This window comes from Sphaerodactylus townsendi, linkage group LG02 (genome assembly GCF_021028975.2).
Source record: "Sphaerodactylus townsendi isolate TG3544 linkage group LG02, MPM_Stown_v2.3, whole genome shotgun sequence".
NCBI classification, from domain to species: domain Eukaryota; kingdom Metazoa; phylum Chordata; class Lepidosauria; order Squamata; family Sphaerodactylidae; genus Sphaerodactylus; species Sphaerodactylus townsendi.
This window is the reverse complement of record NC_059426.1, coordinates 12,300,432-12,322,747: the sequence shown is the minus strand read 5'-3', so window position 1 is coordinate 12,322,747 and position 22,316 is coordinate 12,300,432. Positions and strand designations below refer to the sequence as shown.

The window sequence follows — 22,316 nt, the reverse complement described above, 5'->3', positions numbered from 1 at the left end:
GGGGGGGGGTGGGGGGGGGGGGGGGTGGGGGGGGGGGGGGGTGGGGGGGGGGGGGGGTGGGGGGGGGGGGGGGTGGGGGGGGGGGGGGGTGGGGGGGGGGGGGGGTGGGGGGGGGGGGGGGTGGGGGGGGGGGGGGGTGGGGGGGGGGGGGGGTGGGGGGGGGGGGGGGTGGGGGGGGGGGGGGGTGGGGGGGGGGGGGGGTGGGGGGGGGGGGGGGTGGGGGGGGGGGGGGGTGGGGGGGGGGGGGGGTGGGGGGGGGGGGGGGTGGGGGGGGGGGGGGGTGGGGGGGGGGGGGGGTGGGGGGGGGGGGGGGTGGGGGGGGGGGGGGGTGGGGGGGGGGGGGGGTGGGGGGGGGGGGGGGTGGGGGGGGGGGGGGGTGGGGGGGGGGGGGGGTGGGGGGGGGGGGGGGTGGGGGGGGGGGGGGGTGGGGGGGGGGGGGGGTGGGGGGGGGGGGGGGTGGGGGGGGGGGGGGGTGGGGGGGGGGGGGGGTGGGGGGGGGGGGGGGTGGGGGGGGGGGGGGGTGGGGGGGGGGGGGGGTGGGGGGGGGGGGGGGTGGGGGGGGGGGGGGGTGGGGGGGGGGGGGGGTGGGGGGGGGGGGGGGTGGGGGGGGGGGGGGGTGGGGGGGGGGGGGGGTGGGGGGGGGGGGGGGTGGGGGGGGGGGGGGGTGGGGGGGGGGGGGGGTGGGGGGGGGGGGGGGTGGGGGGGGGGGGGGGTGGGGGGGGGGGGGGGTGGGGGGGGGGGGGGGTGGGGGGGGGGGGGGGTGGGGGGGGGGGGGGGTGGGGGGGGGGGGGGGTGGGGGGGGGGGGGGGTGGGGGGGGGGGGGGGTGGGGGGGGGGGGGGGTGGGGGGGGGGGGGGGTGGGGGGGGGGGGGGGTGGGGGGGGGGGGGGGTGGGGGGGGGGGGGGGTGGGGGGGGGGGGGGGTGGGGGGGGGGGGGGGTGGGGGGGGGGGGGGGTGGGGGGGGGGGGGGGTGGGGGGGGGGGGGGGTGGGGGGGGGGGGGGGTGGGGGGGGGGGGGGGTGGGGGGGGGGGGGGGTGGGGGGGGGGGGGGGTGGGGGGGGGGGGGGGTGGGGGGGGGGGGGGGTGGGGGGGGGGGGGGGTGGGGGGGGGGGGGGGTGGGGGGGGGGGGGGGTGGGGGGGGGGGGGGGTGGGGGGGGGGGGGGGTGGGGGGGGGGGGGGGTGGGGGGGGGGGGGGGTGGGGGGGGGGGGGGGTGGGGGGGGGGGGGGGTGGGGGGGGGGGGGGGTGGGGGGGGGGGGGGGTGGGGGGGGGGGGGGGTGGGGGGGGGGGGGGGTGGGGGGGGGGGGGGGTGGGGGGGGGGGGGGGTGGGGGGGGGGGGGGGTGGGGGGGGGGGGGGGTGGGGGGGGGGGGGGGTGGGGGGGGGGGGGGGTGGGGGGGGGGGGGGGTGGGGGGGGGGGGGGGTGGGGGGGGGGGGGGGTGGGGGGGGGGGGGGGTGGGGGGGGGGGGGGGTGGGGGGGGGGGGGGGTGGGGGGGGGGGGGGGTGGGGGGGGGGGGGGGTGGGGGGGGGGGGGGGTGGGGGGGGGGGGGGGTGGGGGGGGGGGGGGGTGGGGGGGGGGGGGGGTGGGGGGGGGGGGGGGTGGGGGGGGGGGGGGGTGGGGGGGGGGGGGGGTGGGGGGGGGGGGGGGTGGGGGGGGGGGGGGGTGGGGGGGGGGGGGGGTGGGGGGGGGGGGGGGTGGGGGGGGGGGGGGGTGGGGGGGGGGGGGGGTGGGGGGGGGGGGGGGTGGGGGGGGGGGGGGGTGGGGGGGGGGGGGGGTGGGGGGGGGGGGGGGTGGGGGGGGGGGGGGGTGGGGGGGGGGGGGGGTGGGGGGGGGGGGGGGTGGGGGGGGGGGGGGGTGGGGGGGGGGGGGGGTGGGGGGGGGGGGGGGTGGGGGGGGGGGGGGGTGGGGGGGGGGGGGGGTGGGGGGGGGGGGGGGTGGGGGGGGGGGGGGGTGGGGGGGGGGGGGGGTGGGGGGGGGGGGGGGTGGGGGGGGGGGGGGGTGGGGGGGGGGGGGGGTGGGGGGGGGGGGGGGTGGGGGGGGGGGGGGGTGGGGGGGGGGGGGGGTGGGGGGGGGGGGGGGTGGGGGGGGGGGGGGGTGGGGGGGGGGGGGGGTGGGGGGGGGGGGGGGTGGGGGGGGGGGGGGGTGGGGGGGGGGGGGGGTGGGGGGGGGGGGGGGTGGGGGGGGGGGGGGGTGGGGGGGGGGGGGGGTGGGGGGGGGGGGGGGTGGGGGGGGGGGGGGGTGGGGGGGGGGGGGGGTGGGGGGGGGGGGGGGTGGGGGGGGGGGGGGGTGGGGGGGGGGGGGGGTGGGGGGGGGGGGGGGTGGGGGGGGGGGGGGGTGGGGGGGGGGGGGGGTGGGGGGGGGGGGGGGTGGGGGGGGGGGGGGGTGGGGGGGGGGGGGGGTGGGGGGGGGGGGGGGTGGGGGGGGGGGGGGGTGGGGGGGGGGGGGGGTGGGGGGGGGGGGGGGTGGGGGGGGGGGGGGGTGGGGGGGGGGGGGGGTGGGGGGGGGGGGGGGTGGGGGGGGGGGGGGGTGGGGGGGGGGGGGGGTGGGGGGGGGGGGGGGTGGGGGGGGGGGGGGGTGGGGGGGGGGGGGGGTGGGGGGGGGGGGGGGTGGGGGGGGGGGGGGGTGGGGGGGGGGGGGGGTGGGGGGGGGGGGGGGTGGGGGGGGGGGGGGGTGGGGGGGGGGGGGGGTGGGGGGGGGGGGGGGTGGGGGGGGGGGGGGGTGGGGGGGGGGGGGGGTGGGGGGGGGGGGGGGTGGGGGGGGGGGGGGGTGGGGGGGGGGGGGGGTGGGGGGGGGGGGGGGTGGGGGGGGGGGGGGGTGGGGGGGGGGGGGGGTGGGGGGGGGGGGGGGTGGGGGGGGGGGGGGGTGGGGGGGGGGGGGGGTGGGGGGGGGGGGGGGTGGGGGGGGGGGGGGGTGGGGGGGGGGGGGGGTGGGGGGGGGGGGGGGTGGGGGGGGGGGGGGGTGGGGGGGGGGGGGGGTGGGGGGGGGGGGGGGTGGGGGGGGGGGGGGGTGGGGGGGGGGGGGGGTGGGGGGGGGGGGGGGTGGGGGGGGGGGGGGGTGGGGGGGGGGGGGGGTGGGGGGGGGGGGGGGTGGGGGGGGGGGGGGGTGGGGGGGGGGGGGGGTGGGGGGGGGGGGGGGTGGGGGGGGGGGGGGGTGGGGGGGGGGGGGGGTGGGGGGGGGGGGGGGTGGGGGGGGGGGGGGGTGGGGGGGGGGGGGGGTGGGGGGGGGGGGGGGTGGGGGGGGGGGGGGGTGGGGGGGGGGGGGGGTGGGGGGGGGGGGGGGTGGGGGGGGGGGGGGGTGGGGGGGGGGGGGGGTGGGGGGGGGGGGGGGTGGGGGGGGGGGGGGGTGGGGGGGGGGGGGGGTGGGGGGGGGGGGGGGTGGGGGGGGGGGGGGGTGGGGGGGGGGGGGGGTGGGGGGGGGGGGGGGTGGGGGGGGGGGGGGGTGGGGGGGGGGGGGGGTGGGGGGGGGGGGGGGTGGGGGGGGGGGGGGGTGGGGGGGGGGGGGGGTGGGGGGGGGGGGGGGTGGGGGGGGGGGGGGGTGGGGGGGGGGGGGGGTGGGGGGGGGGGGGGGTGGGGGGGGGGGGGGGTGGGGGGGGGGGGGGGTGGGGGGGGGGGGGGGTGGGGGGGGGGGGGGGTGGGGGGGGGGGGGGGTGGGGGGGGGGGGGGGTGGGGGGGGGGGGGGGTGGGGGGGGGGGGGGGTGGGGGGGGGGGGGGGTGGGGGGGGGGGGGGGTGGGGGGGGGGGGGGGTGGGGGGGGGGGGGGGTGGGGGGGGGGGGGGGTGGGGGGGGGGGGGGGTGGGGGGGGGGGGGGGTGGGGGGGGGGGGGGGTGGGGGGGGGGGGGGGTGGGGGGGGGGGGGGGTGGGGGGGGGGGGGGGTGGGGGGGGGGGGGGGTGGGGGGGGGGGGGGGTGGGGGGGGGGGGGGGTGGGGGGGGGGGGGGGTGGGGGGGGGGGGGGGTGGGGGGGGGGGGGGGTGGGGGGGGGGGGGGGTGGGGGGGGGGGGGGGTGGGGGGGGGGGGGGGTGGGGGGGGGGGGGGGTGGGGGGGGGGGGGGGTGGGGGGGGGGGGGGGTGGGGGGGGGGGGGGGTGGGGGGGGGGGGGGGTGGGGGGGGGGGGGGGTGGGGGGGGGGGGGGGTGGGGGGGGGGGGGGGTGGGGGGGGGGGGGGGTGGGGGGGGGGGGGGGTGGGGGGGGGGGGGGGTGGGGGGGGGGGGGGGTGGGGGGGGGGGGGGGTGGGGGGGGGGGGGGGTGGGGGGGGGGGGGGGTGGGGGGGGGGGGGGGTGGGGGGGGGGGGGGGTGGGGGGGGGGGGGGGTGGGGGGGGGGGGGGGTGGGGGGGGGGGGGGGTGGGGGGGGGGGGGGGTGGGGGGGGGGGGGGGTGGGGGGGGGGGGGGGTGGGGGGGGGGGGGGGTGGGGGGGGGGGGGGGTGGGGGGGGGGGGGGGTGGGGGGGGGGGGGGGTGGGGGGGGGGGGGGGTGGGGGGGGGGGGGGGTGGGGGGGGGGGGGGGTGGGGGGGGGGGGGGGTGGGGGGGGGGGGGGGTGGGGGGGGGGGGGGGTGGGGGGGGGGGGGGGTGGGGGGGGGGGGGGGTGGGGGGGGGGGGGGGTGGGGGGGGGGGGGGGTGGGGGGGGGGGGGGGTGGGGGGGGGGGGGGGTGGGGGGGGGGGGGGGTGGGGGGGGGGGGGGGTGGGGGGGGGGGGGGGTGGGGGGGGGGGGGGGTGGGGGGGGGGGGGGGTGGGGGGGGGGGGGGGTGGGGGGGGGGGGGGGTGGGGGGGGGGGGGGGTGGGGGGGGGGGGGGGTGGGGGGGGGGGGGGGTGGGGGGGGGGGGGGGTGGGGGGGGGGGGGGGTGGGGGGGGGGGGGGGTGGGGGGGGGGGGGGGTGGGGGGGGGGGGGGGTGGGGGGGGGGGGGGGTGGGGGGGGGGGGGGGTGGGGGGGGGGGGGGGTGGGGGGGGGGGGGGGTGGGGGGGGGGGGGGGTGGGGGGGGGGGGGGGTGGGGGGGGGGGGGGGTGGGGGGGGGGGGGGGTGGGGGGGGGGGGGGGTGGGGGGGGGGGGGGGTGGGGGGGGGGGGGGGTGGGGGGGGGGGGGGGTGGGGGGGGGGGGGGGTGGGGGGGGGGGGGGGTGGGGGGGGGGGGGGGTGGGGGGGGGGGGGGGTGGGGGGGGGGGGGGGTGGGGGGGGGGGGGGGTGGGGGGGGGGGGGGGTGGGGGGGGGGGGGGGTGGGGGGGGGGGGGGGTGGGGGGGGGGGGGGGTGGGGGGGGGGGGGGGTGGGGGGGGGGGGGGGTGGGGGGGGGGGGGGGTGGGGGGGGGGGGGGGTGGGGGGGGGGGGGGGTGGGGGGGGGGGGGGGTGGGGGGGGGGGGGGGTGGGGGGGGGGGGGGGTGGGGGGGGGGGGGGGTGGGGGGGGGGGGGGGTGGGGGGGGGGGGGGGTGGGGGGGGGGGGGGGTGGGGGGGGGGGGGGGTGGGGGGGGGGGGGGGTGGGGGGGGGGGGGGGTGGGGGGGGGGGGGGGTGGGGGGGGGGGGGGGTGGGGGGGGGGGGGGGTGGGGGGGGGGGGGGGTGGGGGGGGGGGGGGGTGGGGGGGGGGGGGGGTGGGGGGGGGGGGGGGTGGGGGGGGGGGGGGGTGGGGGGGGGGGGGGGTGGGGGGGGGGGGGGGTGGGGGGGGGGGGGGGTGGGGGGGGGGGGGGGTGGGGGGGGGGGGGGGTGGGGGGGGGGGGGGGTGGGGGGGGGGGGGGGTGGGGGGGGGGGGGGGTGGGGGGGGGGGGGGGTGGGGGGGGGGGGGGGTGGGGGGGGGGGGGGGTGGGGGGGGGGGGGGGTGGGGGGGGGGGGGGGTGGGGGGGGGGGGGGGTGGGGGGGGGGGGGGGTGGGGGGGGGGGGGGGTGGGGGGGGGGGGGGGTGGGGGGGGGGGGGGGTGGGGGGGGGGGGGGGTGGGGGGGGGGGGGGGTGGGGGGGGGGGGGGGTGGGGGGGGGGGGGGGTGGGGGGGGGGGGGGGTGGGGGGGGGGGGGGGTGGGGGGGGGGGGGGGTGGGGGGGGGGGGGGGTGGGGGGGGGGGGGGGTGGGGGGGGGGGGGGGTGGGGGGGGGGGGGGGTGGGGGGGGGGGGGGGTGGGGGGGGGGGGGGGTGGGGGGGGGGGGGGGTGGGGGGGGGGGGGGGTGGGGGGGGGGGGGGGTGGGGGGGGGGGGGGGTGGGGGGGGGGGGGGGTGGGGGGGGGGGGGGGTGGGGGGGGGGGGGGGTGGGGGGGGGGGGGGGTGGGGGGGGGGGGGGGTGGGGGGGGGGGGGGGTGGGGGGGGGGGGGGGTGGGGGGGGGGGGGGGTGGGGGGGGGGGGGGGTGGGGGGGGGGGGGGGTGGGGGGGGGGGGGGGTGGGGGGGGGGGGGGGTGGGGGGGGGGGGGGGTGGGGGGGGGGGGGGGTGGGGGGGGGGGGGGGTGGGGGGGGGGGGGGGTGGGGGGGGGGGGGGGTGGGGGGGGGGGGGGGTGGGGGGGGGGGGGGGTGGGGGGGGGGGGGGGTGGGGGGGGGGGGGGGTGGGGGGGGGGGGGGGTGGGGGGGGGGGGGGGTGGGGGGGGGGGGGGGTGGGGGGGGGGGGGGGTGGGGGGGGGGGGGGGTGGGGGGGGGGGGGGGTGGGGGGGGGGGGGGGTGGGGGGGGGGGGGGGTGGGGGGGGGGGGGGGTGGGGGGGGGGGGGGGTGGGGGGGGGGGGGGGTGGGGGGGGGGGGGGGTGGGGGGGGGGGGGGGTGGGGGGGGGGGGGGGTGGGGGGGGGGGGGGGTGGGGGGGGGGGGGGGTGGGGGGGGGGGGGGGTGGGGGGGGGGGGGGGTGGGGGGGGGGGGGGGTGGGGGGGGGGGGGGGTGGGGGGGGGGGGGGGTGGGGGGGGGGGGGGGTGGGGGGGGGGGGGGGTGGGGGGGGGGGGGGGTGGGGGGGGGGGGGGGTGGGGGGGGGGGGGGGTGGGGGGGGGGGGGGGTGGGGGGGGGGGGGGGTGGGGGGGGGGGGGGGTGGGGGGGGGGGGGGGTGGGGGGGGGGGGGGGTGGGGGGGGGGGGGGGTGGGGGGGGGGGGGGGTGGGGGGGGGGGGGGGTGGGGGGGGGGGGGGGTGGGGGGGGGGGGGGGTGGGGGGGGGGGGGGGTGGGGGGGGGGGGGGGTGGGGGGGGGGGGGGGTGGGGGGGGGGGGGGGTGGGGGGGGGGGGGGGTGGGGGGGGGGGGGGGTGGGGGGGGGGGGGGGTGGGGGGGGGGGGGGGTGGGGGGGGGGGGGGGTGGGGGGGGGGGGGGGTGGGGGGGGGGGGGGGTGGGGGGGGGGGGGGGTGGGGGGGGGGGGGGGTGGGGGGGGGGGGGGGTGGGGGGGGGGGGGGGTGGGGGGGGGGGGGGGTGGGGGGGGGGGGGGGTGGGGGGGGGGGGGGGTGGGGGGGGGGGGGGGTGGGGGGGGGGGGGGGTGGGGGGGGGGGGGGGTGGGGGGGGGGGGGGGTGGGGGGGGGGGGGGGTGGGGGGGGGGGGGGGTGGGGGGGGGGGGGGGTGGGGGGGGGGGGGGGTGGGGGGGGGGGGGGGTGGGGGGGGGGGGGGGTGGGGGGGGGGGGGGGTGGGGGGGGGGGGGGGTGGGGGGGGGGGGGGGTGGGGGGGGGGGGGGGTGGGGGGGGGGGGGGGTGGGGGGGGGGGGGGGTGGGGGGGGGGGGGGGTGGGGGGGGGGGGGGGTGGGGGGGGGGGGGGGTGGGGGGGGGGGGGGGTGGGGGGGGGGGGGGGTGGGGGGGGGGGGGGGTGGGGGGGGGGGGGGGTGGGGGGGGGGGGGGGTGGGGGGGGGGGGGGGTGGGGGGGGGGGGGGGTGGGGGGGGGGGGGGGTGGGGGGGGGGGGGGGTGGGGGGGGGGGGGGGTGGGGGGGGGGGGGGGTGGGGGGGGGGGGGGGTGGGGGGGGGGGGGGGTGGGGGGGGGGGGGGGTGGGGGGGGGGGGGGGTGGGGGGGGGGGGGGGTGGGGGGGGGGGGGGGTGGGGGGGGGGGGGGGTGGGGGGGGGGGGGGGTGGGGGGGGGGGGGGGTGGGGGGGGGGGGGGGTGGGGGGGGGGGGGGGTGGGGGGGGGGGGGGGTGGGGGGGGGGGGGGGTGGGGGGGGGGGGGGGTGGGGGGGGGGGGGGGTGGGGGGGGGGGGGGGTGGGGGGGGGGGGGGGTGGGGGGGGGGGGGGGTGGGGGGGGGGGGGGGTGGGGGGGGGGGGGGGTGGGGGGGGGGGGGGGTGGGGGGGGGGGGGGGTGGGGGGGGGGGGGGGTGGGGGGGGGGGGGGGTGGGGGGGGGGGGGGGTGGGGGGGGGGGGGGGTGGGGGGGGGGGGGGGTGGGGGGGGGGGGGGGTGGGGGGGGGGGGGGGTGGGGGGGGGGGGGGGTGGGGGGGGGGGGGGGTGGGGGGGGGGGGGGGTGGGGGGGGGGGGGGGTGGGGGGGGGGGGGGGTGGGGGGGGGGGGGGGTGGGGGGGGGGGGGGGTGGGGGGGGGGGGGGGTGGGGGGGGGGGGGGGTGGGGGGGGGGGGGGGTGGGGGGGGGGGGGGGTGGGGGGGGGGGGGGGTGGGGGGGGGGGGGGGTGGGGGGGGGGGGGGGTGGGGGGGGGGGGGGGTGGGGGGGGGGGGGGGTGGGGGGGGGGGGGGGTGGGGGGGGGGGGGGGTGGGGGGGGGGGGGGGTGGGGGGGGGGGGGGGTGGGGGGGGGGGGGGGTGGGGGGGGGGGGGGGTGGGGGGGGGGGGGGGTGGGGGGGGGGGGGGGTGGGGGGGGGGGGGGGTGGGGGGGGGGGGGGGTGGGGGGGGGGGGGGGTGGGGGGGGGGGGGGGTGGGGGGGGGGGGGGGTGGGGGGGGGGGGGGGTGGGGGGGGGGGGGGGTGGGGGGGGGGGGGGGTGGGGGGGGGGGGGGGTGGGGGGGGGGGGGGGTGGGGGGGGGGGGGGGTGGGGGGGGGGGGGGGTGGGGGGGGGGGGGGGTGGGGGGGGGGGGGGGTGGGGGGGGGGGGGGGTGGGGGGGGGGGGGGGTGGGGGGGGGGGGGGGTGGGGGGGGGGGGGGGTGGGGGGGGGGGGGGGTGGGGGGGGGGGGGGGTGGGGGGGGGGGGGGGTGGGGGGGGGGGGGGGTGGGGGGGGGGGGGGGTGGGGGGGGGGGGGGGTGGGGGGGGGGGGGGGTGGGGGGGGGGGGGGGTGGGGGGGGGGGGGGGTGGGGGGGGGGGGGGGTGGGGGGGGGGGGGGGTGGGGGGGGGGGGGGGTGGGGGGGGGGGGGGGTGGGGGGGGGGGGGGGTGGGGGGGGGGGGGGGTGGGGGGGGGGGGGGGTGGGGGGGGGGGGGGGTGGGGGGGGGGGGGGGTGGGGGGGGGGTGTGGAGGGGTGGGGGGGGGGGGGGGTGGGGAGGGGAAAGGGGGACCTTGGGGGGGGGGGGGAAGGGGAAGGGGGGGGTGGGGGGGGGGGGGGGGGGAGGGGGGGGCAGGGGGGGGGGGGGGGGGGGGAGGGGGCGGGTGGGGGGGGGGGGGGAACCAGTGGTGGGATCCAAAAATTTTAGTAACAGGTTCCCATGGTGGTGGGATTCAAACTGTGGTGTAGCGCCAATGGGGCTGGGCGGGGCACGACGGGGGTGGGGAATTCCTGGGTGGAGTTGTGGCAAGGACGCGGCCGCTCCGCCGGTCCTTGGGCGGGAAACGAATGCACGCAGGCGCAGACTGCCACGCATGCCGGTGCCCCTCCTGCTAGACTGCTTCAAGTTCTGCGCGCTACTGCTGAGAGGAGGGGAGTAACTTAGGCAAAAATTACGTGGCAAAATCACCAGTGGCTAGCCCCCCCCTCTGCGGCACACACAAATAGTGGTCACCCGACTCTACCAAGGAACCCTCTGTGAGAACCTGCTGGATCCCACCTCTGGCTTTAACACAAAACCTGTTTCCCTTTATTAAAAATAATGGTCTTTGTAGAGTTCAGCTGAACTCTGAATGCTCACACGCCTGTGTCTGTCTCGTTAAGAAATGAACTCCATTTGAAAGAGGAAGTTAAGAAATGGAAGGAGCGAGCGCTGAAGATGAGAGAACAATCGGGAGTCACTAGCGAAGAACAGAGAGTGACATCTCCAAGGAAAACAGCCCCTCCCTTATTGGCAGGGCCATCTTCCTCTCCTTCTAAGGAACGCTCTGTTCGACCTCCTCCAGTGTTTCGTGAACCGCCACGTTTGGGGGCCTTCAGCGGTAGGTAACTTAGTACGCACTTCATGCCTGCTTTGCTTCATCAAAGTGTTTGGCGATCGACCCCCACACCTTCCGGAAATCCCCCGTGCAAGGAAACCACTCACTGATCAGGCTTCACAGATTTTCCCTGCCTTTTTCGCCTCAGGGGCTGAACTTCTAATACGGTATGTCCCCCCTGATTGTCCCCCCTGATGCCCTGATGTCCCCCTCTATCTGTGGGTTCTGTGGGGCAGAACTTGGAATGAGTTTGCAACAACAAATTTTAAAAACAAAATGGTTTACTTTCTTAACAGATAACATCAACATTTAACATCACACTTCAAGATCCTGTTCAGGTTGCATTTTCAAGTCCTTATCTTTACAGTCTTCTGATATTGCCAAGTCCAATTCTTCTGGCACACCAGTGAGTTGGAACAAATATAAGACTCCCAGGGCTTGATGAACAGGATTCAACATGATGGTTTCCAGGAGAACTCTCACCCATTACAACCACAAAAAGACCCCTTAACAAGGTGTTAAGGGCTTATAGAAATCAAGGTCCGAGTCTGGTAGCCTTGTCTCCTCCAAACTACATGAGCTCTGCAACCTCGTGCTGCTTTGAGTCTCCACCCCTTACTGGGTCAACCCATTCTGAGCGTGGGGGTTACAGTAGCATTTGGTGATAAGAAGGATTTTCCTCTAGCCCTGTGTGGGGGAAAGGTGAAGGAAGTCCACTATTTCAAAACCTTTCTCAGCAAACCTCTTGTAAAGCACAAATAATAACACTACTGAGGCAGCGATCATTTAAACAGAATAAAATATTTATTTAACAGAGGGAGCTGGAAATGGGAAATAAGTAACTTGCATGAAGGAATGAAGGAGGCAGCAGAAACAGTTACAATAGAGATCTTTGGCAGAGAACCAGCAGTTTTCAGGCACAGACTTAAATAAGTTTGTTCAATTTCAGTAACCTTAGATAGTAATAAGATGTTTCCTATAATGGTATCGTTCCTCATATTTCAGATGGTATTCTGGCTAATGGATATGCACTCTGGGTTCTAACAGGCTTGGTACGCTAACAGTACCCTTGCTCATAGAAAAACCTAAAATTAGCACAAAACACTCTCTTTAGGAGAAAATAAAGCAAGGTTAGCTCTTAAACACCCCTTTCCAAAATGTAGCTCGTCTTCAACTGCACGTGGTTTGCACTCTGTACTTTTTTGTGACCTATTGTACTGATACGGTTAAATCCTTGCCTTTTTCTACAGATATATTTTATAAATGTCAAACTGCATGCAAGAATTACTGGTAGTGTGCTGAATGGACCTTAGGGGGACCGTCTAAGGGCGTTTTCCCACGTACCTTCTGCCCCGCGCTACATCAGGCAATGCGTAGCGCGGGGTCTGACACTCCCCACTACGGAAGCGGCGTTAGCCGCAGCAGCAACCCTGGCAGCCTGCCACATCGCTTCCCCTCAGTGCCGCGTCATTTCTAAACCTTTCCAACCGGCGCCTTTGGATGACCAGTGCAGAGCAACGGGAGTGGTAAAGGCTTTCAATTTTGCGCGCCAGAAATGATGCGCACTGAGAGCGCGGGGGCGGCGGCGTGGCAAGTGGGGAAACGCCCTAAGAGACGTGAGCATATCTGCCCCAGTTTGCTTTTTTCTGAACAACGTTTTATCCTCTGGTTGCATGTGAAACTATAATAATTTCAGGGCAGATTTCTTTTATTTCAGGTAACTTGCACGTTCTTTATCTTCAACAGGTGTAAGTTTTGCAGGTGGCGATTCTAAAGAAAGAACAGTTCCAGAAAATACCCTGAGACCCTGGATCGAAAAAGCAAAGGAAAAACTAAAAAAAGAGGGCAATCCTGATTGCAAGACCCAGTAACCCCCTGCCCCCTTGGAACTTTGTTCAGTGTTTTAACTGATTTTTATCTTGAATGTCCATGTTATAAATAAAGGACTGTTTTGTGCAAGCACTTGTGTTGTTTAGTGTATTTAATTACAAATATTAATGTCTCGCCTTTTCTCATGGCTGTCACGAGCCAGTTTTTCTAAAATATAGCCATGAAATCTGAGATGACTTTTTAGTTTTGTTTCTGTTGTAAGAGGCTGGCCGAATCTTTACATCCTCCCCCAGAAAGAACTGTTCACATTGATAATGTTTAGTCACTCGTTGCAGTTTGTTTGCTCATTCTATGACTTCCACTGGGCACTGAATCAGACACTGATTCCTGCTTATACGTTGTTTTTAACAGCACACCACCTATGGTCTTGCAGGTCCACCACAATGTCCAACAATAACCTGCTATAGATGATATACCATATATACTCGTGTATAAGCCGACTTTTCCAGCACATTTTTAATGCTGAAAAAGCCCCTCCTCGACTTATATTCGGGTCAGCTTATACTCGAGTATATACGGTAATCATATGTCCAGATATGTGGAAAGGCATGGATATCATTGCGGTCAATTAATGAATATTGTTGTGAACTAAGATTGAATTGGTGGTCAATGAGCCATCTTTCTTGCATACCATTTATACAGCGGAACCCTTGAAAATCCAGCAATGTCTGACCTGTGTCCTGGGCACTCCATCCTCTGCTTGACCTAACATGTTTGGCCTGATAAGCAATGCAAGCAGGGGACCTGTAAGGACTTGGGGGGGGCGGGGGATGGGAAAATCATTTCCCACTATTTCTTCTTCTCCTTTCCTGAAATCTCTCCCAGCCTCTCCCCTTTTTCATGCTTCCTTCTCTCATTTTCACTCAGCAGTCAACCTACCCAGTATGGAGTTTACACCTAAAATAGTATCTAGTGTCCACATTTCCAGCCTTCTTCACAATCTACAGCAGATCAGATACTTTACACATTACACACCAGGAGAACGTTACTCTTTTATTTGTTGACCTCTCCACTGCCTTTGATTCAGTGGACAGATGAAAACTGGGCAAAACTGGACAATACAAACATTGACAGAAGGTTATTCAGGCTCTTGAGAGAACTCCATACAGATCTTACAACTAGAATAAGGGCAGGGAGTGGAGGTTTCCTTACAGACCCTATTCCAGGGGTAGGGAACCTGCGGCTCAAGAGCCGCATGCGGCTCTTCTGCCCTTGCACTGCGGCTCCACGAGCCGAGCCGCCGGCCCCATCCTTGCCCGCCCTGCAGGCAGCAGGGCGGGCGCACCAACTGCCCGCGGCTGGCTGGGCCGCGCCACGCAGTGACTCCCCTCTCGCCTGCCCACGTTGCGGGCAGGGCGGATTAACGCTTTCCGGCTTAGCCCGGCGAGGCCGAGGCACTTCAGCCTCTTCCTTGCCCACCCTGCAGGCGGCAAGGACGAAGCAGCATCCCATCGCGGTTCTCAGAATGAGCGGAGTAAAAGGTAAAACGCCCCAAAAGATACCGTGTGATGCTGTATTTTAAATGTTAAAAATTGTTTGTGGCTCCCAGTCACTCGCACCGCCATGGCAAACGGATTCGATAATGTCACTTTGAGTGTTAAAGGTTCCCTACCCCTGCCCTATTCCTCTGAAGAAGGGAGTTAAACAAGGCTGCTTAGCCCCCTTGTCTCTTTAATTTTTATATTAATGACTGTGTCCAATTTATGGATTCCCATAATGAGCATTTTCCTCCTTCATTGGCCGGTAGGAAAATGTCCGTGTTACTGCATGTCGATGAAATAGCTCTTCTGTCATTCACTACTGCAAGATGAATGAACTAAAAATCAGACCTAGTAAAACTAAAGTAGTTATTTCTGGAAATAATAAAACCAAGCACAAATTCAAGGCCAGGAAACAGAAAAATGTTTTTCCTTCAGATACCTGGGTATACATTTCCAGTCCACTCGATCATGAAATGCCCAGTTGTACTGGATAATACTCCACGGGTCTGGGTAAAAGCCGGATCCAGGTGATTTTAAACGGATCCTCATGAATTCATATGATTTTTTCCATTGGATTGAAATGAAACCACCATGAGGCTACAGAGCACGTCTTAGTCTACAGGCAGCACCAAAACAATCACGCATCCCACGCTCTGTGGCGCCGCAGTGGCCCAAAAACCTGCTTGAAAAACATGGATCCTCGTGATTTCTGCACTAAGTCCCCCCTAAATCACATCACAGCCCAAGCCCTTAGCCACATGTCTGAACACAACAATCAGGCATCCCACGCTCCGTCGCGCCACAGTGGCGCAAAAACATGGTTTAAAAGCATGGATCCTCAGGGATCCTTGTGATTTTTTCACTTGGTCACCCTAAAATCACCAGCGTGTCACAGTTCAAGCCCTTAGCCAAATGTCTGAACAAAACGATCACTCATCCCACGCTCCGTGGCACCGCATTGGTGCAAAAACATGGCTAAGGACTTGGAGCAGCAGTGGCGTAGCGGTTAAGAGCAGGTGCATTCTAATCTGGAGGAACTGGGTTTGATTCCCCACTCTGCTGCCTGAGCTGTGGAGGCTTGTCCCAGTGAATTGGGATTGGCTTGTCGCGGCTTCTCACACGCCAGCTGGGTGACCTTGGGCTAGTCACAGCTTCTCGGAGCTCTCTCAGCCCCACCCACCTCGCAGGGTGTTTGTTGTGAGGGGGGAAGGGCAAGGAGATTGTCAGCCCCTTTGAGTCTCCTACAGGAGAGAAAGGGGGGGGGGGGATATAAATCCAAACTCTTCTTCTTCTTAAAAAGCACTGGTTGCACTGGACAATAATGCTCCAGCACAACTTATTCTCCGTCCTTTCCTGCATCTGCCCACTTTCAGCAGGCGGCACTTTTGGAAACCCCCCCCCCCCCCCCCCCGCCCCAAAAGGACAGGGGCGTGCGCAGGAGCCACCCCTTGCCTTGTCCCCTGGCGCAGGACCTGACGGCGCAGGGCGGCTGCAGAGCGCCAGGGGGCGCCACTGGGCGACCTCTGCCCCCGCTTCCTGGCAAGGCCCGGGCGACGTCCTCGGCATGGCTGCGGGGCGGCTGCTGGCGAGGCGAGCCCTGCGGGGGCTGGCCGGACTGCGAGGCGAGGGGGCGGCTGCCAGGTGGGTGACCCTCCCGAGCGGGGTCCGGCTGCAGGGGACGGGGGCGCCTTCCTTGTAGGAGGGGTGGGCGGGGGCGCCCTGTTGCAGAAGCTCCCCAAGCGGCTCCGGATTCCGGGCAAAGAAAGGAGGAGACTAATAGAAAAGGGTGGCCCATGATCCTGAATTGCAAGCTGCCAATCGGAGGAGGGGGCTCCAGATCCCCCCCCCCCTTTTCTTTGACTTTTTTAGCATCATGGGAATGCAATGAAAGCAGAACTGGGCAGGAGAGGGAGAAAAGTGGAAGGAAGACTTACGGTGCCACACACCGGAACTGGCAGCGTCCAACGCCCCGGGGAAGTTTTCTGCAAGGCTTTTGCATTGCAAAGGTGCCAACCTGCCAGCGGAGCCTGGCGATTCTGTGGATTACAACTGATCTCCCAACTACAGAGATGATTTTCCCCGGAGCCAATGGGAGGGTGGGCTCTGTGGCATCGGAGGACCCCAGTAAAGGGCCCCACTCCTTGGGATGCCAGCCTCCAGGTGGGACCCTGGAATTACAACTCATCCCCAGGCTACCGAGATCAGTTTCCCGGGAGGAAAGGGCTGCTTTAAAAGGTGGGCTCTGTAGCATTACACCCCACTGAGTTGCATCCCAAACCCCAACATCCTCATGCTCAACCCCCTATATCTCCAGGTATTTCTGAACCCGGAGTTGGCAACTCCGATTGCTTGAGTGTATCCTGGGGACAATTTCAGCTTTTTGCCACGTAAATATCCAGCACGATTCTTGCATTGTCCCTGTAGAGCCACCCTGACGATAATCTCAGTAGACCTAGGAAGGTGTAGCCGTGTTTTGGGGGCACAGAAAAGCTGCAGCCCCGTGAAATTGTTGTCCTGGGACAGAAAGTGTCAGCGCCTATTTACAAGGTCAAAAATAACTGAGCTGAGTGACCGTGTCCGATACAGTAGCCTCTTTCTATGGTTTACTACCTGCGGTATAAGTAACTAGAAACCATGTCTGGTCCCAGTATTGTGTAGAAGTTAAAAGTGTCAGACTAGGACAGTGGTGCACAGAGTTCATCATGTGCCACACACACACACACCTTAGGCTGGCCTGGGCATGATCCTTTACCTGGGAGTAAGCTCAGTTGCTGGCAATGGGGTAAACCCTCCTAGGATCGTGATTCACCCATTTGAAGCGTTGCACGGTTGCTTCAGTTAGTTTACTCCTGAGTAACGCGTGCCTCGGAGCCAACCGTTTTTATTTATTTAATATTTATTTATTATTGGGACATACCGCTTACCCCAGAGAGAGACTCACCAGTGGGTAACATAAATCACATATATACAATAACCCTTAAATACGGTGGCAATTGCAAAACTCCGCGATCAGTAACAAACTATCTCGGCAATAACCCTCATTTCGAACTAAACCAGCTTCAAAACCTCCGTGTTCGGGTTGCGTTGCTGTATTAAGCACTAAAATTAAATAATTGGTTTTACGGTTGGAGCGCTTCCGCACTCGGTCTCGAAAAGGCTCGCCATCACTGGACTAGGATTTGGGAGAACCAGGTTCGAATCCTCACTTTGCTGTTGTAGCTGACTGGGTGACCGCAAGCCAGTCACACACTCTCAGTCTAACCGACCTTGCAGCATGTGTGTGTGTGTGTGTGTGTGTGTGTGTGTGTGTGTGTGTGTGTATTATTTCACACATAAAACAAACAAAAGATACATACATTAAAAACACACAAAATCTCCATTACACATCATATACACTGACTTCCAACTATCCCACCTTTGATTAAAAGTTAACTCTAGGTTCTTGCATATAATTAAGACATTGGTTCAGAAGTTATTTCTGAAGTGTATTCTACTGTTTTCAATCTAATTGTTTTCTTTAGATTCCACACCCTGCCCCTGCCGCTGTATTTGATAGGTTTTCAAAAGATATGGCGTGAAAAGTTTCCAGTTTTCTGAAAAACTGTCCAAAGTGTTATCTCTTAATAGTGTCACCAGCTTTGCCATTTCTGAGTATTCCTACATACCAACTTTAAGAATCTAGATTCTGTTGGTATCTTAATGCAAGTTCTCCATTTTTACTCGCAGAAATTATAAATAGGTCTTAGAATACATGGCAGAGTTCAAGTATTGCTTAGGAAAGTCCTCTCCGTGGACGTAGGTAAGGGGTTTTTTTCTCGGGTTTGAACCCCCCCCATTCATGTCCGAAGCTCCGCCCCTCTGTGGGTTTTTAAAACATTTTAGTGCTTTTTCGGTTTTTGGCCTGCAGGGGGCGCATTGTTTGGGCTAGCAGCACCAAACTTTCAGGGATTGTTTGGGGGACTCTCCTGATGATACTACCCAGATTTGGTGAGGTTTGGTTCAGGGGGTCCAAAGTTATGGACTCCCAAAGGGGATGCCCCCATCCTCCATTGTTTCCAATGGGAGCTAAAAGAAGATGGGGGCTACACCTTTGAGGGTCCATAACTTTGGACCCCCTGGACCAAACTTCACCAAACCAGGGATGCGTTATCAGGATAATCTCTTATTGATACCACCCATGTTTTGTGAAGTTTGGTGCAGGGGGTCCAAAGCTATGGACTCCCAAAGGGAGTGCCCCATCCTCCATTGTTTTCAATGGGACCTAGTAGAAGATGAAGGCTACATCTTTGAGGGTCCATAACTTTGGACATCCTCTCCTATGATTCCCAACAAAAAGGCTTTGCAGGGTTGTTTTGGGAATAAAATTGCGGAGAGGAGAACAACGTATACCCCATCTGTACTATAAAAGTGAGTGTAGATTAATTAAATAACTTAAATAGAATAATAATCACAACTTTTTTTTGCAAGGTTCCTGTGGCTGTTGTTTCCACATCTTTGTGGTGGGGTTAAAACTCCACCTTTGTATGCTTGTGTTCATTCTGCTGCTGAAAGGCTCCGGCCCCCTCCCGAAATGAGATGACAGCCCCGCTTCCTAGAGAAGAAGAAGAAGAAGAGTTTGGATTTATATCCCCCCTTTCTCTCCTGCAGGAGACTCAAAGGGGCTGACAATCTCCTTGCCCTTCCCCCTTCACAACAAACACCCTGTGAGGTGGGTGGGGCTGAGAGAGCTCCGAGAAGCTGTGACTAGCCCAAGGTCACCCAGCTGGCGTGTGTGGGAGTGCACAGGCTAATCTGAATTCCCCAGATAAGCCTCCACAGCTCGGGCGGCTGAGCTGGGAATCAAACCCGTTTCCTCCAGATTAGATACACGAGCTCTTAACCTCCCACGCCACTGCTGCTTGCAAAGGAAAGGGTTTGCAAAGGAAGAGTCACGGCGGCATGTTTACGACAGAATGAAAGCCACCACTGCTGGCGGGGGGAGCAAAGGTCTGCTACGCCCTAACCTTCAGACTGGATCTGCCAGCTATTTCGTCAGGGATGGTGAACTTTACCCTAGTTCCAGCGCAGGCCAGCCTTTCGTCTCAACGTGACAGGACTTGTGTTGCGGCTATGATGAGGCGGGGGGCTTTCTGGTGCTGACTTGGAAGATCTGTAAACTGTGAGACTGGGGGAAGGCCATACCGCGATGGGGACGAACCTATGGCACGGGTGCCAGAGGTGGCACTCAGAGCCCTCTCTGTGGGCACGTGCAAACAGAGTGCCCTTCCCCCCACACATCTAGGCTGGCCTGGGCTGCTGGGCTCAAGTATTAGCATTAAACCTAAGACCTAGTTTTGGGGAGGCAGTGTGGGTAACCCTGTTAACCGCTGTTAAACCCCACTGATTTTCATGCGAAGAACTAAAGTACGATCCTTTACCTGGGAGTAAGCTCGGTTGCTGGCAATGGGGCTTGCTCCTGAGTAAACCCTCCTAGGGTCGCGATTCACCTGTTGGAAGAGTTGCACGATTGCGTCAAAGCAAAGCCATCAACTAGCCATTCTTCACCCAACATGTGATTGGTGTTTGGAATATGCTGCCACAGGAGGTGGTGATGGCCACTAACCTGGATAGGTTTAAAAAGGGCTTGGACAGATTTATGGAGGAGAAGTCGATCTATGGCTACCAATCTTGATCCTCCTTGATCTGAGATGGCAAATGCCTTAGCAGACCAGGTGCTCAGGAGCAGCAGCAGCAGAAGGCCATTGCTTTCACCTCCTGCACGTGAGCTCCGAAAGGCACCTGATGGGCCACTGCGAATAGCGGAGTGCTGGTCTAGATGGACTCTGGTCTGATCCAGCAGGCTAGTTCTTATGTTCTTAACTACCACCAAGCTTACTCCCGAGTAACACATGCCTCAGAGTAACACATGCTTGTTTTTCTAAACTAAAACCTCAGTATTCAGGTTAAATTGCCGTTGTTGGCACTTTGCGATAAATAAGTGGGTTTTGGGTTGCAATTTGGGCACTCGGGTCTCAAAAAGGTTCGCCATCACTGTCCTACCGGGTTACCCTGCCTTCGAGAGCCGGAGTACCCGGGAAAAAGAAAACCAGAGGGGTGGCCACGTTTGCTGCCCCAAAATTAAACAGGGTCTGGTGGCACCGGAAGACTAACATCTTAATCTTCGTTGCAGGCGAATTGATCTTCTGTAAAGCTTTCTCCTTATTAATGTTCTGTGAAGTCAGAGCTTGGCTCAGGGCGTACTCTGGCTCACAAAAGCCCACGCTGGAATAAATAGAGCGGACCTCTGCTTAATTTTGTTTATACTTTGAGAGCTTGCTTTGTAATAATGGGGAACGGAATTACTTCTTCTGTGTAATCTAGTCTGTACTAGAATCATAGAGTTGGAAGAGACCCCAAGGGCCATCCAGTCCAGCCCCCTGCCATGCAGAAATACCAATTCAATAAGCCTTTATTGGCATATACACGATAGTATAAAAATACAGTTCCAGTTAAAAAGTGAATAGTAAAAAACTTCGCGTTTGTCATACATTCAGTTTACAAACTTCTGACAAAAACTTTGCCATTATGAGGCAACAATGAAAATCCTGACAATTTAAAAGCATAACTACTTCATCTGATTCAGTATAATCAATCATAGAGTCTATAACTTGGGATAACAAACTGGATCATTCTTGGTATAATAAACAGTTCAGGAGAATGTGTGGGATGGAATCCAGCTGTCCTATGCTACAGGGACAGAACCTCTTATCGCTTGGAAGACCTTTAAGTCTTCCTCTATGTGGCGGAGATGGCATGGTGTTAAATCTAGCCAGCATATAGGAAATCTCTCATAGTATTATACGGAGTTTGTGGCTGTAATATAATAGGCTGGAGTATCCCTGCAGCCCGAAAGGAATTGACTGATGGATTTAGTTGGTGAGCAAGATTTATTTTGCCAAAGCTCTCTGCAGTTGTTGATAGTTCATTGCTAACAGCCTCTCTATAATGAGGGCAAAAGTTTCAGTAAAGGTTAGCATATTGAAGGAGTCACTGTCATAACCCAGTTCCCCGATCTTTGCTGTAGCTATTGTGCACCATTTTGAATGGTGGAGTTCACTCAAGGTAAGTTGGGTCAATGAGTTTCTGGAGCTTCGGTAGTGAATATTTAACCAGAATTTTATAATGCTTAGCCAGATAGTGGCCTCTATAGAATATTGGCCAGATTCTAAACCTAAGACTGCGTACGGGACACAGTTTGGCACGCCAAATAATTTGTGCAAGAATTTGGAGTGGAATGATTTGATAATGCTGTTATTCGGAATTAGCCAAATAGGAGCTCCATAGAGTAGCTGGGCTCTCACCTTCGCTTGGAAGACTTGCAGAAATACTAAGTACCCTTGACAAATGGCCATCCAGCATCTGTTTGAAAAACCTCCAAAGAAGGAGACCCCGCCACGCTCTGAGGCAGCGTATTCCACTCTTGAACAGCCCTTACCGTCAGGAAATTCTTCCTAATGTTCAGGTGGAATCTCTTTTCTCATAGTTTGCCCCCATTACTCCATGTCCTAGTATGAGGAGCAGAATAAAACAAGCTTGCTCCCTCTTCAACATGACAGCTCTTCAAATATGAAACGTGGTGATCATGTTACCCCTTAACTTTCTCTTCTCTGGACTGAACGTACCCAGCTGCATAAATCTCTCCTCCTATAACAGTAAGCACGGAAATCCTCAAATGGACTTGGTCCTAGCTAGAGATTGTTTGATCCTCGCTAGGTGAACAAGGACGGGTGAAAGAGGAGAGGATACGAAGGGAGGGACTTGGAAAGATCTAACTAGTTTCAGGCATGTGTAGGAAGGAGACAGTGATTTTGGAAAAGTTCATAGTTTACTTAATGTTTTTAACAGCCATACACCCCTTTTCGAAAACTTTTGACAACAAACTGCAAGACAGAATTTTGCCACATCTACTATAGCAGTGGTGGTGAACCTATGGCACGAGTGCCAGAGGTGGCACTCAGAGCCCTCTCTGTGGGCACGTGCCACCCCCACCCCAACACATCTAGGCTGGCCTGGGCCGCTGGGCTCTATTAGCATTAAACCTAAGACCTAGTTTTGGGGAAGCAGTGTAGGTAACCCTGTTAAGCGCTGTTAAACCTGACTGATTTTCATGCGAAGAACTACAGCACGATCCTTTACCTGGGAGTAAGCTCAGTTGCTGGCAATGGGGCTTGCTTCTGAGTAAACCCTCCTAGGGTCATGATTCACCCGTTTGAAGAGTTGCACGATTGCTTCAAAGCAAAGCCACCGACTACCACCAAGCTTACTCCTCAGTAACTCGAAGCCAACTGTTTTTTTCTAAACTAAAACCTCAGTATTCAGCTTAAATTGCCGTGTTGGCACTTTGTGATAAATAAGTGGGTTTTGGGTTGCAGTTTGGGCACTCGGTCTCGAAAAGGTTCGCTATCACTGTACTATAGTTTTGATTTAGACCATTTAAAAATTTCATGGCTTCCATCTGCGTAGCTACGCAGGTGCAGACGGTTGTATCGTGAGACATCAGCAAGGCTATGGGGATTCATTTGTGCATTTCTGCATAGCTATGCATGGGTGGGTTTGTTTCCCTGGGCAACCTGGATTGTTTCCCTGGGCTCCTTAGACTCCAATTATGCCTGCATGGATGCATGCGAATGCGAAAACAGGAAAAGGGGTTACTTTATCCCGAATGCAACCCGTTATACATTCGCTGTGTTGAAAGTATCTCTGTCCACCAAAAGGGAAAAGTCAAACGTAGACCTTTCCTCAGACCTTTACAGATAAAAATCCAAGTTCTTCCTTTAAACCCAGTGG

General features: G+C 67.0%; 1 protein-coding gene and 1 long non-coding RNA gene across 2 annotated transcripts in view; both read left to right on the top strand.

Annotated features, from left to right (window-relative positions):
* The first annotated feature begins 9,798 nt into the window (after window positions 1-9,798).
* Window positions 9,799-12,081, top strand: LOC125427204. The gene is made up of 2 exons (XR_007243653.1): window positions 9,799-10,122; window positions 11,866-12,081. It is a non-coding gene; the product is annotated as an uncharacterized LOC125427204 (long non-coding RNA).
* Window positions 12,082-14,981: 2,900 nt separating this feature from the next.
* LOC125426189 (long-chain specific acyl-CoA dehydrogenase, mitochondrial-like) overlaps window positions 14,982-22,316 on the top strand; it is a 39,490-nt gene continuing 32,155 nt past the window's right edge. The window contains 1 exon segment of the mRNA XM_048484444.1: window positions 14,982-15,131. Within this exon segment, the coding sequence (XP_048340401.1) occupies window positions 15,055-15,131 (77 nt within the window). The 5' untranslated portion in view covers window positions 14,982-15,054.